Genomic DNA, 18,168 nt, shown 5'->3' with positions numbered 1-18,168 from the left:
CCAGTTGACTCCAAGTTATAATTCAAACCTCATTCCAAACTAAAAACCAGAATAAGTTAGGCCTTCCTATTATATGACTGCATAACACCTTGCACTTTTCCTTCAGAGCACTTATCATAGCACGTTATATTTGTATAATTATTTGTCTTTTGTCTGTCTACTTCACTGGACTATAACCTTTTTAAGGTCATATCTATTCACAACTGTATGCCTACTGCCAGATACCATGCTAGGCATAGAGTAGGTCAGGAAATGTTTACTGTATGGTTTAGTGAATGGTAGAATAAATGAATGCAAAGAGATGTGTAATGTTGGAGCATATTTACATGCTGAGAGGAAAAAGCCTGTTGAATGAGAGAGGGTAAAGATACAGAAGAGAGAAGGGATGGTTTTTACAGTAATTTTCTAGAAATGTTGGAGACAAGGGGTGAGTTAGGTGCCTAGAACACAGATGGAGGAAGTCCACTATGAAAATACTGACACATTTAAGAAATCTAAAGGGTGTTGACTGGCTAGTACATATTAAATGTTCATGGATAAGACAGTTAAGAACAAATATATCTTATTGGGGGTACAGGCCACTCAAACTTTCAGGCTTGATCTTCTCATCTTTCAAAAGAGCTACACTGCTTGTTATGGGATAAGCTGGGAAAGATGTAATGTGGGAGGAACATACTCTATATAAATCTCTGAAAAAACTAACTCCTTTTAAGGAGGCTAGAGACACAGTTATTTACTTGCATTATTCTCATCATCACGAGTCTCCTGAAAGTATGCATAGCAGATTGCTCTGTCTTTCTTAAATTACCCAAGCAACTCCAAGAAGGCCACAGCCCCTGGGCAGTGGGGAATAGGGGAATAAGGTGCTCCAATACCAGTGGCCTTACAAGTCAGAGATACTTAGGTTCAAATAATATGAGCCATGATCATGAATATTACTTAATGGGGGAGGGGTATGATTTAATTTCTTCATCTGTAAAATGAGTATGGTAACACCTACCTTATAAGATTATTGTGAGAAAAAAAAATGATATTGACAACGTAAGCAACTAGAACACAGCTTAGCAAAGAATAAACGCTCCAACACCAGTGCTTTTCTTCTTCAGCATAGGCAGGAGAAATACTCCTGGAAAGAGCATTCATGTTTACTTAAAGTTCTAAGATGATACTACAGCAGAAGGTCATTTAATAGCAATATCTGGGACCCAATCTATTTTGGATTAATGACATTTCCCATAGCTAAATTACCTATCTTAACGTCTAAAGAGTACAGTAATTGAAAAGAAGACATTTTACCACATAAAGTATGGTGCATACATGGGACATAGAAAATGATAAGAAATGAATGACTTTAAAAAGTGTGTATGTCACAAATATTTTTACGTAATATAAATCTATGACAATAAATTGAATGATATATTCATCATCATTGTGCATTCCCAAATTTTTCTTGTAAGTTATTTTTTTTCCCGACTGCTGTCACTTCATTCAGTTCTAACATTTTTATGGTTGTAGTGTTTTGGGTTTTATTTCCATTATAACAAAAGACATACAAATATACAAATTATGTTTGTGTAAATGCAATTTAATGTTTCAAAATGGTTATTATCCACCAAAACATGTTAACAACCTTGAAATGTCACAACTCCTGATTTTACTAGTGAGCCCGTTTGTGACATCACCCTATCTGTGCACAGTGGCAAAACTTCAATTATTTTAAGGGTGTGATTTTTAAATAATCTTTTTTAAAGCCAATTTTTTTTCAAAAAAGTCATATTTCAATAACTATTCTATTATTTTGATGCTTCCTTCACTTAAATTCCCAAAATTTAAAAAGTCTCCTAATGCACATTCTTCTTTGACAGAAATTTTTATCACTATTTTTTTCTTTAGCAATCCGATCCAACCTCCCAAAATTGGGACCACATTAACTCCAATCTCCATCCAGAAATATTTCATCAACTCTGAAAAGGAATGTTCCAAATCATATCACATATATATATATATATATACCTGAGGTAGAATTTCAAGGAGCTGGTGATTGTCTTAATGTCCCAGTCACTATTATGAAAATCAACATCTCCTGGACATTTAGGATCTATTTGAGAAGAAAAAAATGAGAAAAAAGTTAACATTCCACAAGATCTTACATTTTATCCCTTTAAAAGAAAAATAAAGTGCATTAATTAAAAGATGGTTACTCTAACCAGTTTTCAAAAGATGAAAACTTTACAACAAACATGTCTTTGAGGTCTCAAAAATTCCCTTATATTCCAGCTAGGGATGTAAGGAGCTTGGAAGCCACCTCTTTCATTCACACATTAAGAAAAAAAATGGAACAAACTGAAAGTCAACTCCTCTTAGTTCCATCAGAGAACTGAGGTCATAGGACAAACTGAAGAAACAGACAGGCAGATACAGAGAATCAAAACGTATAGAGCAGAAGCCCAAGGGTAGAAAACTCCTTGGGAAACAGTACAGCACTAGGAAAACCCAATCTGTAATTGGCAAATTGCTAGCTGCTCAGTGTGGACAAGATTGAGAGTTAAAAATTTTAAGCATGCCCAGTCCTAGGGGACTCCCAAGCTTTTGTGAGTTTTACCTCCAGGAGCCCTATCAGGTTCTTACAGTGAAGATCTGAGAAAAATTACCTCATGTTACTGTAATTCTGAGAAGGGGATAAGAAAATTAGCCATTTAAAAATATGCACAGAGCATTTCATTCTTCTTAATAAGGCCTAACCTCAAGAGAAACTACTTTACTGGAGCTTAACTGACCTGGTAAGGGGGAAATTCCCAATTCCAGAAATGAAATCCCTTCCTGGCTCTTCTAAGGGGGAAAACTGAAACAAAACTGAGAAATGCTTGTGAAAGTCACAGGCCAGGAGCACAGGTTCACTAAAATACTGAGACATAATTGTAGAATTGTAGAACACTACCCCTGCCCTCACACCTTACCACCATATCAACAGGCTTCCTGGATAATAACAAGGGAATATGACTAAAAGAATTATTCTTCTCAGACAATATTTAAGAAGTCTCTAGGGAAAACAAAAGACAATAGAGGAAATTAAAACAAGGACACCAGAGGTAAGTTTAGCCCCTGAGACCTACAGTTACAGCAACCAAAAAACACTGGCTAAACTCTAGTCAGATAAATCAAACCTCACACTAAAGACCCATTTACCTCAGTTTCTTTTACCCATAATGTCTAGCTTGCAACAAAAATTACAAAAAAAAACACTAAAAGACAAAAAAAAGTTTCAAGAAACACAGAAAACATCAGAATAAGACTCAGATATGGCAGATACTTTATAATTATCAAACTAGGAATTTAAAACAACTATGATTAATATACCAAGGACCATAATGGGTAAACTGGACAACATTAAAAAAAGGAGTTCGATTAATGTAAGCAGAGAGATAGAAGCTTTAAGAAAGAATCAAAAGGAAATTTTAGAAATCAGAAACACCATAACAGAAATGAAGAATTCCTTTGATGGACACAGGTGAGAAAATAATCAGTGAACTTGAAGAAATGTCGGTATAAACTTCCAAAAAATAAAATGCAACGAGGAAAAAAAAAAGAAAGAAAAAGACAGAAGAGAATATCCAAAAACTGTGGGACAATAACAAAAGGTGCAACATACATGCAATGGGAATATTAGAAGGAGAAGAAAGATAAAAAGGAACAGAAGAAATATCTTAAGCAATGATGACTGAGAATTTCTGAAAACTAATAATAAACAAAAAACCACAAATGCAGGAATCTTGGAAAACACCAATCAGGATACACATCAAAAGAATCTACACCTAGGCATACCACAGTCAAACTGAATAAAACCAAAGACAAAGAAAAAATCTTGATAGAAGCCAGAAGAAAAAAGCACCTTACTGAAGGAAGAGCAAAATAAGAATTATTCCAACTTTTCTCAAGAAACCATGTAAACAAGAAGAGAGTGGAATGAAATATTTAAAGTGTTAAAGAAAAAAAAAAAAGACCAACCTGAAAGAAAGAAATTACCTTTCAAAGGTGAATGAGAAATAAATACTTTCTCAAATAAACAAAAGACAATAGAGGAAATAAAAACAAGGACAATTGTTTGATCTACAATTTAAGAAAATTTGTCACCAGTAGATCTCCCTTGCAAGAGACGTTAAAAGAAGTTCTTCACAGAGAAACCCATAGGTCAATAATTCATATTTACATAAAGAAATGAAGAGTATTAGAGGAGGAATAAATGATGGTAAACAAAACACTATTACTCTTATTCTTAACTGGTCTAAGAGGTAAAAGTTTAAAATAATAGCAACAATGTATTCAGTGATTATAGCTTATGGATAGTGAAATGAATGACAAAAATGTTATAAGGGATTAAAGAGAGGAATTAGAAACATTCTGTTATAAAATACTGGCACTAACAGTGTAGTGGTATGGTATTATTTGAAAGAGGACTTGGATAAATAGTAAATGTATGTTGCAAATGCAAGGGCAACCACTAAAAAAGAGTTTTAAAAAAGTATAATTTATATGTTAACAGAAGAGAAAAAATAGAATCCTAAAAAATAGTTAAACCCAGAGAAGGCAGAAAAAGAGTGGAAAATGAAAAGAGAAACGAAGAACAAGGACCATGACCAGAAAAATGTAGCAACTATGGTAGGCATTAATACAACGATATCAATAATCACTTTAAATGTCAATGGTATAAATACACCAATGAAAATACACAGACTGTCAGAGAGTATTATAAAACAAAACTTAATTATATATTATCTACAAGAAACCAACTTCAAATATATAGAGACATATAGATTAAAAAAGGGCTGGAGAACGATATACCATGCTAACATTAATAAAAAACAAAGCTGAGGTAGCTCTATTCATTTCAAACAAAGAAGACTTCAGATCAAGGAAATTATCAGGGACAAAGAGGGCCATTAAATAGAAGGATTAATTCTCCAAGAATACATACATATCCTTAAAAGATATGCATCCAACAAGAAAGCACTGAAACGTGCTTTTCAACACCCCTTTATTGGTAATTGACAAATACAACAGGTAAAAAATCAGTAAGTAATTGAACTGAACAGCATCATCAACCAGCTGGATTTAACTGACATTTATAGACTACTTCATCCAACAAAAGTGGATACACATTCTTCTAAAGTTCATATAGAACATTCATTAAGATAGACCACATTCTGGGCCATAAAACAGACCTTAATAAATTCAAAAGAATAAAACCTTACACCAATATGAAATTAAACTAGAAAGAAATAACAGTAATATAAGTAATATTCAATGAAATCCCTATCAAAATACAAATGACATTTTCCACAAAAGTAGAACAAATAATTCTAAAATTTGTATGGAAACACAAGACCCCAGATAGCCAAAACAATCTTGAGAAAGAAGTACAGAAGTAGACATATCACATGTCCTGATTTCAAACTATACTACAAAGCTACAGTAATAAAAATAGTATGGTACTGGCACAAAAACAGTCCCATATATCAATGGAACAGCATAGAGAGCCCAGAAATAAACCCATGCTTATATAGTCAATTAACCTATAACAAAGGAGGTAAGAATATACCATGCGGAGAAGACCCTCTTTCCAGTAAATGGTTTGGGAAAACTGGACAGCTAGCTACATGCAGAAGAATCAAACTGGAATACTTTCTCATGCCATTTACAAAAATAAACTCAAAATTAATTAAAGGCTTAAATATAAGACTTGAAACCATAAAACATCTAGAAGAAAACATAAGCAGTAGGCTCTTTGATATCAGTCTTAGTAATATTTTTTGGAATATGTCTCCTCAGGCAAGGAAAATAAAAGCAAAAAAAAAGTGAGACTACATCAACTCACAAAGCTTTTGCACAGCAAAGGAAACTATCAACAAAATGAAAAGCCACCTTACTGAATGTAAGATATTTGCAAATGATATATCCGACAAGAATGTATACACACACACACACACGCACACACATATATACAACACACACACACACACAAGGATATATACAAGGATTATATATATATATATATTTTATAATTTAAATTTTTTTTTTATTTCTGGCTGTGTTGGGTCTTCGTTTCTGTGCGAGGGCTTTCTCTAGTTGCGGCAAGTGGGGGCCACTCTTCATTGTGGTGTGTGAGCCTCTCACTATTGTGGCCTCTCTTGTTGCGGAGCACAGGTTCCAGACGTGCAGGCTCAGCAGTTGTGGCTCACGGGCCCAGCTGCTCCGCGGCATGTGGGATCTTCCCAGACCAGGGCTCAAACCCATGTCCCCTGCATTGTCAGGCAGACTCTCAACCACTACGCCACCAAGGAAGCCCCTATATATATTTTAATATTCAAAATGTAAAAAAGAAATCCTAGAATTCCACTTCAAGAAAACCAACAACACAATTTAAAAAATGACAGAGGACATGAATAGAGAGTTTTCCAAAGAAGATAAACAGATAGCCACAGGCACATGAAAAGATGTTCAAAATCATTTCGGAAATGCAAATCAAAAGTACAATGAGCTAACACCTCACATCTGTCAGAATGACTATTATCAAAAAGACAATAAATAATAAGTGTTGGTGAAGGTGTGGAGAAAAGAACCCTCATTCACTGTTGGTAGGAATGTACACTGGTGCAGCCCCTATGGAAAACAATATGAAGATTCCTTAAAAAAATTGAAAATAAAACTACCATAAAATCCAGAAACTCTACTCTGGGTATTTATGTGAAGAAAATGAAAACACTAATTTGAAAAGATATATGCACCCATATGTTCATTGAAGCACTATTTACAATAGCCAAGGTAATGAGGTTTAACCTAAGTGTCCATCGACAAATGAATGGATAAGGAATATATGGTATATATACACAGTGGAATATTACTCAGCCATAAAAAAGAATGAAATATTGCTACTTGTCACAGCATGGGTGGACCTAGTGTGTATTATGCTAAGTGAAATAAGTCAGACAGAGAAAGACAAATACTGTAGGATTTCACTTACATGTGGAATCTAAAAAAACAAAACAAACATGAAAACATAACCAAACAGAGTCATAGATAAAGAGAATAAACAGGTGGTTGTCAGTGGAGTAGTGGTTGAGGGGAGGAGAGAAATAGGTTAGGGAGATTAAACTTCTAATTACATTATGAAATGTACAGTGCGGGGAATATAGTCAATAATTATGTAATATCTTTGTAAGGTGATAGATGACAACTATACTTATCATGGTGATCGTTTTTAAATGTACAGAAATATTGAATCACTATCTTGTGTACCAGGAACTAACACAGTGTTGTAGGTCAATTATACTTCAATTATACTTCAAAAACCAACAAACAAGTTCAGAGAAAAAGAGATCAGCTTTGTGGTTGTCAGAGACAGGGCATGGGGGAAGGTAGTCAAAAGGTACAAGCTTCTAGTTATAAGATCAGTAAGTACTAGATATGTAATTTACAACATGACAAAGATAAGTAACACTGCTCTATGTTATATATGAAAGTTGTTAAGAGAGTAAATCTTATTTTCTATTTCTTTTATGCTATATTTACAAGAGACTATGGATTTTTACTAAGCTTATTGTGGTAATCATTTCATGATGTATGTAAGTCAAATCATTATTTTGTACACCTTAAACATATATATGTCAATAATATCTCAATAAAAATGGAAGGAAAAATAGTGGTTAGTTGGAGTTGAGATATTCTGTAAATATAAAATAGACACCACAGGGCTTCCCTGGTGGCGCAGTGGTTGAGAGTCAGCCTGCCGATGCAGGGGACACGGGTTCATGCCCCGGTCCGGGAATATCCCACATGCCAAAGAGTGGCTTGGCCCGTGGGCCATGGCCGCTGAGCCTGCGCGTCCGGAGCCTGTGCTCCACAATGGGAGAGGCCACAATAGTGAGAGGCCCGCATACCACAAAAAAAAAAAAAAGAAATAGACACTACATTTCAAATAATTAGTACAAAAAGGAATGTAAAATATCTCATTAATAATTTGTTATATTACATATTAATTGGTAATATTCTTAATATATAGGGTTAAATAAAGTTTATGGTTTAAAAAATTGTCTAATTTCAATGTCTTATCTAAATGTCATCTAAATCAGATACTGGTGAGATAATTCATCCTGAAGCAAACTGCTCTCCAGCTGGCAACCTGTGAAATCAAGCACGTTAGGTGCTTCCAAAATACAAATATGGGACAGGCATAGAACAAACACTCCCATTCCAAAAGGAATAAATAGGAAAATAGAAAGGGGCACTGGTACTGAGAAAGTCCCAAATCTTAAGGCCAGTTTGGGTGGGGATCCTGCCTTCTAGACACACTGGGGTAGTGGTCCTGTCCCCAAGGCTTTAGGTGGCCCTGCTCCCATGACTTGGTCGGCACAGCACATTCTGCAGCTCACCTGGGTCAGAGTTCACTGGGGGTGACTCTCCCAGGCTGGAACTGCATACATGTGGTTCTACTAGTCTGGGGTAATGGAGGCAGCCCCATTCCCACAGCTCCATTGGGCATTGCACCAGTGGGGATTCTCTGTGGTGGCCATGGCTTACAACAGCCCTTTGCCTCCACTCATCAAAATACATGTGGAAGTAGTCACACCTCCATAGCTCTTGCATTCTGCATGCTGGCATAGAAGGTGCTGCAGTGATGCCAACAAGGTTTAGTGCCTATGCCCTCCACAGGGGCAACCACTTTAAGCCTGTGCCTGTGCTTCCCCTTATATTATCCTTTTCTCTCAGAAGAGTGTCTGGCATATAGTAGGCAAGCTTCATCCTTTTGCACTAAGTAAAGGCAAAAGATTCCCAGCTATAGAATCAACACTTCAATTGCTTGAATGAGAATAATATCATCCTATATAAATTGGTAATTGGTATATTCTGAAGCTTACTGCAGCCTTATTTGTGTAAAATCTTGGCCCTGCCCAAGGCCTATCCATTCTCAGTGAAAAGTAAAGTGGCAATCAATTTAGCCATGTGTTGCATTTAGGCTTTTTAATCTTCAAAAGAATCTATCTAACCCAAATTTCAGCTCACTTGATTGTAAAACATATGGGTCTGCATGTAACTGACATGACTATGATTTCTGAATTCCAAATACTTCTCAGAGAATGCCAATTTCAGCTTTATATTGCCTAATTCTTATGCACATCTTTATGACAAGATAGTATTTATAGAGAATTATTGGAGAAACATGCAGTCAAGATATTCCTCTAAGTTAGTGACTGAGATTTGCTTTTCCACCCAAACGAACTACCCTCTGAATCTGAGGTTTACCACAGCACTGATTGTTGGAGTAATGTTTCACTTTTCTACTCAGTTGGACCTAAAAGTTTTGAGCAAGAACTCAAACCAATATCTTACAAACCCAAATTCGACTCCTCCTTGTCTATAATGTAATAGAAACAACAAACTGAAAAGTTATTAGGGCCAGGAAAAGTCAGTGTAGCTCAAAAAAAGGGAAACACTCTGAAAAATCAGAATACAGGCATCCCTCTGAAAAAAAATTACTGCAAGAAATAAAAGTTTTAAAACTTTGGTGATAAGTTGTCAATATGATGAAAGGTGGCTTCAATAAAACTCAAATGTTAATGAAGATAAAAGTTATCCTTAGACTAGGAATAGAAGGAAATATTTACAATGGTATGCTGGGAGAGGAGGGGAGCCTTGATTTGCAGCATTTGCCAAATTCTGTGGAGTGGGGCCAATTCCAAGCTACCACATGATGTCTATAAACTTGAAGTTGGGAAAAGATGTGCAAAGTCAGGTCTCATGAGCCAATATGAGAGCATCCAGTACACCACCGAATCTATCTCAAATTATCAGTTGATATCATAGTTAAAGCTTAAGATCAGAAGCCAGTAAGGAATCCTTCTTTGACCACTACTACTTATCATTGGATCAGAGTGTTTTGAACAATGACTCTCAAACCTAACTTCTAGAAATCTCTGAGAAACTTTGAAAATAACAATGCCCAGGCTCCTCTCTATGTAAAGTAAATCAGAACTTCTGGAGGTGAGTCTTGGTTGTTTTTTAAATTCTCCAGATGATTTTAATGAATGGCAAAGGCATTGAACAGCTAGGACATTTAATGTAATTAAACAAGGAATAGGAAACTTAGAGCTGTTGGAAAGGATATAGAGTAAGAATTATTTATCAATGACGTAACTGTCCATCCAAAAAACCCAAGATAAACAATTAAAAAATTGTTAAAACTCACAGGAAAGCTTGTTAAAATTCTTGGTCAGAAAATAAAGATACAAAAATCATAAGCATCTTATACACTAGCAATAATCAGTTCAAAAATTTATTGATAATAGGAAAAAATGGCACTCTGTGCATGTGTGTGTGTATATGTTATTTTTATAATCAAACCTAGGAATAAATATGTGTAAACATTTAGGACTTATCTAGAAAAAATATAAGATACAAAAAGAAAACTGCATAAATGAAAACATATACTGTGATTCTGTACAGAAAGACTAAATACTGAAAAGTTATCAACTTGACTCCAATTAAGTTTTAGATTTAATAGGATTCAAATTAAAATGTCAGAAAGCTTATGTTTTCTGGAACATGATAAAAAGTTTACATGGGACAATGAGTTGGCAAAAATGGTTTAAACATATTTTTAAAGAAGAATAATTGGGGAGAATTTGTGCTACTTGATAGGAAAAGTGATTAAAGATGCTACAACAGTAACAAGGTCATACGAGTACAAGAATAACAAGTGGAAAAAGTGAAGAGCTCATGAAAAGATCATCATGTAAATATAAGAACTTAATATACAATAAAAGCAGCATTATAAATTAGTGAAAAAAGAAGACATTCAATAAATGGAGCATAGAAAATTAACAATTTGGAAAAAATTCAGTTAGATCCCTATTTCACAACCAAACATATTCAATTTCAAATTAACAGAAGAATTAAAATGTAAAGACATAACCACTCAATTCACAGAAAACCAAATGAATTTTTATAGGCTCTTGGTCTGGGAATGACATTCTGAGCGTATTAGAAAATGAAATTCTGTATGCACCCTGGAGCACGTTATGAATATATAGCAAGGTTAACAAGTTCTAGAAAATGGAACAGAGATGACCATTTGACAGCTATATTGGGGTCATCGTTTGATGTAGAATATGAACTGAAGCTATGCATCCCCAAAATGAGCCTATAGTCAGGTGACAAACGGCACGAGAGACATTAGGGAAGCTTTGTGAAATACAGATTCCTGGATCCCAAGACAAGATACTGTTTCATTGGGTCCAGGGTTAGGCCTGGGAAGTTTTGTTTTGTTTTGTTTTGTTTCTGAATAACAACTTCTCAAATGTGATTCTAGGGTGAGGCTGTTTTCCTGTTGTGTTTTGTTATGTGATAGATAATAAGATTGGGCATAAAAATAATCATGGGAATATCTTGGTCAAAGTTCTAACCACCACTCCTAATGAGGGCACAATGTTTATTTCCCTCACATTTAGAGGCAGAAAAACAAAAACAAAACACAACAACAAAAATACCCCACAATAGCAAGAAGGTCATAGTGGCTCCTCTAAAACACACGAGTCATGTCAGAGTGTACCAACTAATGAAGAAAACATGAGTAATATGATATTACTGTGAAAATTCTGGTTGCATTAATAGTAAGATAAGCTTTGATTACTTGCAGTTGATAAAACTGATCAACTGAGAGGAAGAAAGAGAAGTCACTAACAGAAAGTGGAGGAAAAATGAGACTATCAGTCTCTGACACAAGTCGTGAAGGCAGTAATGATTAATGTGAGGATTGATCAGTTTCACCATGTTACAGCCTTGCCAGCTCAGTCTCTTGCTTATCTCCCTTCTTCACTTATAAAACCCAGGTATGGCAGACTAAAGGAGAGCTGAAATAAAGGTCACTTGCCCTTTTGTTGTTGCTGTATATGTATGTGTCCCAAGTAGAGTGACAAAAGACAATACACTCATAGGAAAACAAATATTATAAACTATGGCTGCAGGAGATCTTCAAATATTTAATAACCAATAATGGCACATGGTTCCATCAATAAGCTGAGATACTGGTTGTAAGCACCAGAAATAGCCACACTGATGCCTCCCAGCTATTTCAGGCCTGGTTCCTGCTATATATGTAGAAGACAGGGGTGCTACCTGAAAAAAAGGTGGAAGCAACCTTAGTTAGCTGATTAAAATAAATCCATATGTGATCTACTGATTCTCCCTGGATTCAAATTATATCAAGATTATTAATAATATTTATAACCTTGAGACAATAATTCTACTTCAGCAAATCTATGCAAAGTAAACATTAGAATGAATTCATCCACAAATTATGTAATCATAAAAAAGGAGACAAATAAAATGCTCAATAAGAAGGAAATTATCTGATAAATTTTGGTTCTTTTGTCTATCATAATATTATGTAGCCATTAAAATATTTGCAAAGCATTTTTAATCATATGGGAAATGCTTATGTTGAGGTAATTGTGGCCATGTAAAATCTAAATCTCCCTACACATCCTCCATAAAACAACACAGAACCACTAGAAACACATAAAAGTACACAAAGCCATGCCGTCCACATGAAAACACAGAGAACACCCAAATTCCAAATTAATTGTAAGTAGGAAAATAAACACCAAATCCCAGTGACACATCACTCATAGTCCCCCTCCACAAACCTTCGCAGGAAGCAAGGGCAATGCTGGGAAAAGTTCATTCATGAGAAACAAAGAGGACTAGAGGTCTAAGGTTAATCTAAAGCTAGCATCAGAAAGACAAAGTCTACACAAAGTGTAAAAATACTGAAAGACAGTCAGGGTAGATCAGAGCACTTAGGAAAAGGTGTTCTAAGTAGTCTTCAAAGGGCAGTCTTTAGAGAGACCTTCAAGATGGATGGAGGAGTAAGACGTAGAGATCACCTTCCTCCCCACAAATACATCAGAAATACATCTACTTGTGGAACAACTCCTACAGAACACCTACTGAACGCTGGCGGAAGATCTCAGACTTCCCAAAAGGCAAGAAACTCCCCACGTACCCGGGTAGGGCAAAAAAAAAAAAAAAGAAAGAAAAAACAGAGACAAAAGAATAGGGACAGGACCTGCACCTGTTGGAGGGAGCTGTGAAGGAGGAAAAGTTTCCACACACTAGGAAGCCCCTTCACTGGCAGTGACAGAGGGGTGGTGGTGGGGAAGCTTTGGAGCCACGGAGGAGAGCACAAAAAGGCGTTCAGAGGGCAAAGCAGACAGATTCCTGCACAGAGGATCAGTGCCGACCAGCATTCACCAGCTTGAGAGGCTTGTCTGCTCACCCGACAGGGCAGGTGGAGGCTGGGAGCTGAGGCTTGGGCTTCAGAGGTCAGATCCCAGGGAGAGGACTGGGGTTGCCTGTGTGAACACAGCCTGAATGGGGCTAGTGTGCCACAGCTAGCTGGGAGGGAGTCCAGGAAAGGGTCTGCAACTGCCTAAGAGGCAAGAGACCAGTTTCAGGGTGCGCAAGGAGAGGGCATTCAGAGCACCACCTAAATGAGCATCCAGAGGCAGGCGCAATCTGTGGCTATCAGTGTGGACACCAGAGACGGGCCTGATATGCTAAGGCTGCTGCTGCAGCCACCAAGAAGCCTGTGTGCAAGCACAGGTCACTATCCACGCCTCCCCTCCTGGGAGCCTGTGCAGCCCGCCACTGCCAGGGTTCTGTGATCCACGGACAACTTCCCTGAGAGAACACACGGAATGCTTCAGGCTGTTGCAACATCACACCAGCCTCTGCCACTGCTGGCTCACCCCGTATTCTGTACCCCTCCCTTCCCCCGGTCTGAGTGAGGCAGAGTCCCCTAATCAGCTGCTACTTTAACCCTGTCCTGCGTGGGCGGGGAACAGATGCCCTCAGGCGACCTACAGGCAGAGGTGGGGCCAGATCCAAAGCGGAACCCCAGGAGCTCTGTGAACAAAGCTCAGTGCTTTGTGACCGCCTGGAGTGGTGGGATGGGGAGGGTGGGATGGAGGGAGATGCATGAGGGAAGGGATGTGGGAACAGATGTATATGTATGACTGATTCACTTTGTTATAAAGCAGAAACTAATAAAAAAATAAAATAAAATAAAATAAAGAAGAGAAAGGGAAATCTTTCTCAGCAGCCTCAGGAGCAGCGGATTAAACCGCCACAATCAACTTCATTTACCTGCATCTCTGGAACACCTGAATAGACAATGAATCATCCCAAAATTGAGGCAGTGGACTTTAGGAGCAACTGTAGACTTTGGGTTTGCTTTCTCCATCTAATTTGTGTCTGGTCTTATGTTTATCTTAGTTTAGAATTTAGAGTTTATTGGCATTGGATGATTCGTTTATTGATATGGTTACTCTCTTCCAATATATATATATATATATAGATAGATAGATAGATACTTTTTTTGGTACATGGGCCTCTCACTGTTGTGGCCTCCCCCGTTGCAGAGCACAGACTCCAGACGTGCAGGCTCAGTGGCCGTGGCTCACAGGCCTAGACGCTCTGCGGCATGTGCGATCCTCCCAGACCGGGGCACAAACCCGTGGCCCCTGCATTGGCAGGCAGTCTCTCAACCACCGCACCACCAGGGAAGCCTGATATAGATATTTTTATCCTTTTTCTCTTTTTCTGAGTGTGTATGTGTACGCTTCTTTGTGTAATTTTGTCTGTATAGCTTTGCTTTAACCAATTGTCCTAGGGTTATGTCTTTCCATGTTTTTTTTGATGTTGTTTGATTGGGTTTTATTTGTATAGTTTTTAGTGCTTGTTATCATTAGTGGATTTGTTTTTCCGTTTGGTTGCTTTCTTCTTTCTTTCTTTTCTTTCCTTACTAGTATTTAATTTTTTTTTACTTTTAATAATTAAAAAAATTATTTTAATAACTTTATTTTATTTTTTCCTTTCTCTCTTCTTCCCTTTTCTTTTGAGCCGTGTGGTTGTCAGGGTGTTGGTGCTGTGGCCAGCTGTCAGGCCTGTACCTCTTAGGTGGGAGACCCGAGCTCAGGACCCTGGTCCACCAGAGACCTCCCACCTCCACATAATATCAACTGGAAAAAGATCTCCCAGAGATCTCCATCTCAACACTAAGACCCAGTTCCACTCAATGACCAGCAAGATACAGTGCTGGACAAACTATGCCAAACAACAAGCAAGACAGGAACAAAACCCCACCCACTAGCAAAAAGGCTGCCTAATATCATAATAAGGTCACAGACACCCCAAAACACACCACCAGATGAAGTCCTGCCACCAGAAAGACAAGACCGAGCCTCATCCACCAGAACACAGGCACCAGTCCCCTCAACAAGGAAGCCTACAAAACCCACTGAACCAACTTTAGCCACTGGGGACAGAGACCAAAAACAACGGGAACTACAAACGTGCAGCCTGCAAAAACGAGATCGCAAATACAGTAAGTGAAGCAAAATGAGAAGAAAGAGAAGCAAACAGTAGATGAAGGAGCAAGGTAAAAACCCACCAGACCAAACAAATTAAGAGGAAATAGGCAGTCTACCTGAAAAATAATTCAGAGTAATGATAGTAAAGATGATCCTAAATCTCGGAAATCGAACAGAGAAAATAAAAGGAACGTTTAACAAGAACTTAGAAGAACTAAAGAGAAAACAAACAATGATGAACAACACAAGAAATGATATTAAAAATTCTCTAGAAGGAATCAATAGCAGAATAACTGAGGCAGAAGAACGGATAAATGACCTCGAAGATAAAATAGTGGAAATAACTACCACAGAGCAGAATAAAGAAAAAACAATGAAAAGAATTGAGGACAGTCTCAGAGATCTCTGGGAACAATAAATGCACCAATATTCGAACTATAGGTTCCCAGAAGAAAAAGAGAAAAACAAAGGGACTGAGAAAATATTTGAAGAGATTATAGTTGAAAACTTCCCTAACATAGGAAAGGAAATAGTCAATCAAATCCAGGAAGTGCAGAGAGTCCCATACAGGATAAGTCCAAGGAGAAACACACCAAGACACATAGTAATCAAACTATCAAAGACTAGATACAAAGAAAAAATAATAAAAGCAGCAAGGGAAAAACAACAAACACCTTACAAGGGAAACTCCAAAAGGTTAACCACTGATCTTTCAGCAGAAACACTGCAAGTCAGAAGGGAGTGGCAGAACATTTTTAAAGTGATGAAAGGGAAAAACCTACAACCAAGATTACTCTACCCAGCAAGGATCTCACTCACATTCGAGGGAGAACTTGATACTTTACAGACAAACAAAAGCTAAGAGAATCCAGCACTAGCAAACCATCTTTATAACAAATGCTAAAGGAACTTCTCTAGGGAGGAAACACAAGAGAAGGAAAAACCCTACAATAAAAAAACTCAAAACAATTAAGAAAATGGTAATAGGAATACACATATCCATAACTACCTTAAATGTAAATGGAAAAAATGCTCCAACCAAAAGACATAGACTGGCTAAATGGACATCACAACAAGACCAGTATACATGCTGTCTACAAGAGACCCATTTCAGACCTAGGGACACATACAGACTGTAAGTGAAGGGATGGAAAAAGATATTCCATGCAAAAGGAAATCAAAAGAAAGCTGGAGTAGCAATTCTCATATCAGACAAAATAGACTTAAAAATAAAGACTATTATGAGAGACAAAGAAGGACACTACATAATGATCAAGGGATCAATCCAAGAAGAAGATATAACAATTGAAATATTGATGAACCCAACATAGGGAAGCCTCAATACATAAGGCAAATGCTAACAGCAAAGGGGAAATCGGCAGTAACACAATCATAGTAGGGCACTTTAACACCCCACTTTCACCAATTGACAGCTGATCAAAAATGAAAAGAAATCAGGAAACAGAAGCTTTAAATGATACATTAAACAAGAGGGACTTAATTAATACTTATAGGACATATCATCCAAAAACAACAGAGTATACTTTCTTCTCAAGTGTTCATGGAACATTCTCCAGGATAGATCGTATCTTGGGTCACAAATCAAGCCTTGGTAAATTTCAGAAAACTGAAATCATATCAAGTATCTTTTTGCAACAGAACGCTAGGAGACCAGAAAACAATTAAAGGAAAAACTCTGTAAAAACTACAAACACATGGAAGCTAAACAATACATTACTAAATAACCAAGAGATCACTGAAGAATTCAAAGAGAAAATTAAAAAAAAATCATAGAAACAAATGACTTTGAAAACATGATGACCCAAAACCTATGGGATGCAACAAAAGCAGTTCTAAGAGGGAAGTTTATAGAAATACCATAGTACCTCAAAAAACAAGAAACATCTCAAATAAACAACCTTACTTTACACCTAAAGCAACTAGAGAAAGAAGAACAGAAAACCCCCAAAGTGAGCAGAAGGAAAGAAATCATAAATATCAGATCAGAAATAAATGAAAAAGAAATGAAGGAAACGATAGCAAAGACCAACAAAACTAAAAGCTGGTTCTTTTAGAAGATAAACAAAATTGATAAAACTTTACCCAGACTCATCGAGAAAAAAAGGGAGAAGACTCAAATCAATAGAATTAGAAATGGAAAAGGAGCAGTAACAATGGACACTGCAGAAATACAAAGGAAAATAAGAGATTACTACAAGCAACTCTATGCCAATAAAATGGACAAGCTGGAAGAAATTCTTAGAAAAGCACAACCATCTGAGACTGAATCAGGAAGAAATAGAAAATATATACAGACCAATCACAAGCACTGAAATTGAGACTGTGATTAAAAATCTTTGAACAAACAAAAGCCCAGGACCAGATGGCTTCCCAGGAGAATTCTATCAAACATTTAGAGAAGAGCTAACACCTATCCTTCTCAAACTCTTCCAATATATAGCAGAGGGAGGAACACTCCCAAACTCATTCTAAGAGGCCACCATTACCCTGATACAAAAACCAGGCAAAGATGTCACAAAGAAAGAAAACTACAGGTCAATATCATTGATGAACATAGACGCAAAAATCCACAACAAAATACTAGCAAACAAAATCCAACAGCATATTAAAAAGTTCATACACCATGATCAAGTGTGGTTTATCCCAGGAATGCAAGGATTCTTCAATATACGCATATCAATCAATGTGATACACCATACTAACAAATTGAGGGAGAAAAACC

General features: G+C 36.9%; 1 protein-coding gene across 4 annotated transcripts in view; it reads right to left on the bottom strand.

The window, feature by feature from the left end:
• The window catches only part of OPHN1 (oligophrenin 1), a 646,402-nt gene that overhangs the window by 133,115 nt on the left and 495,119 nt on the right, over positions 1-18,168 (bottom strand). For all 4 annotated transcript variants that reach the window (XM_060086644.1, XM_060086647.1, XM_060086645.1 and 1 more), the window contains one exon: positions 2,014-2,098. In XM_060086644.1, the coding sequence (XP_059942627.1) occupies positions 2,014-2,098 (85 nt within the window). The remainder of the gene's footprint in view (positions 1-2,013; positions 2,099-18,168) is intronic.

The sequence above is a fragment of the Mesoplodon densirostris genome, chromosome X (assembly GCF_025265405.1).
Source record: "Mesoplodon densirostris isolate mMesDen1 chromosome X, mMesDen1 primary haplotype, whole genome shotgun sequence".
NCBI classification, from domain to species: Eukaryota; Metazoa; Chordata; class Mammalia; order Artiodactyla; family Ziphiidae; genus Mesoplodon; species Mesoplodon densirostris.
The sequence above is the reverse complement of the archived record's forward strand: the minus strand, read 5'-3'. Positions and strand labels throughout refer to the sequence as shown.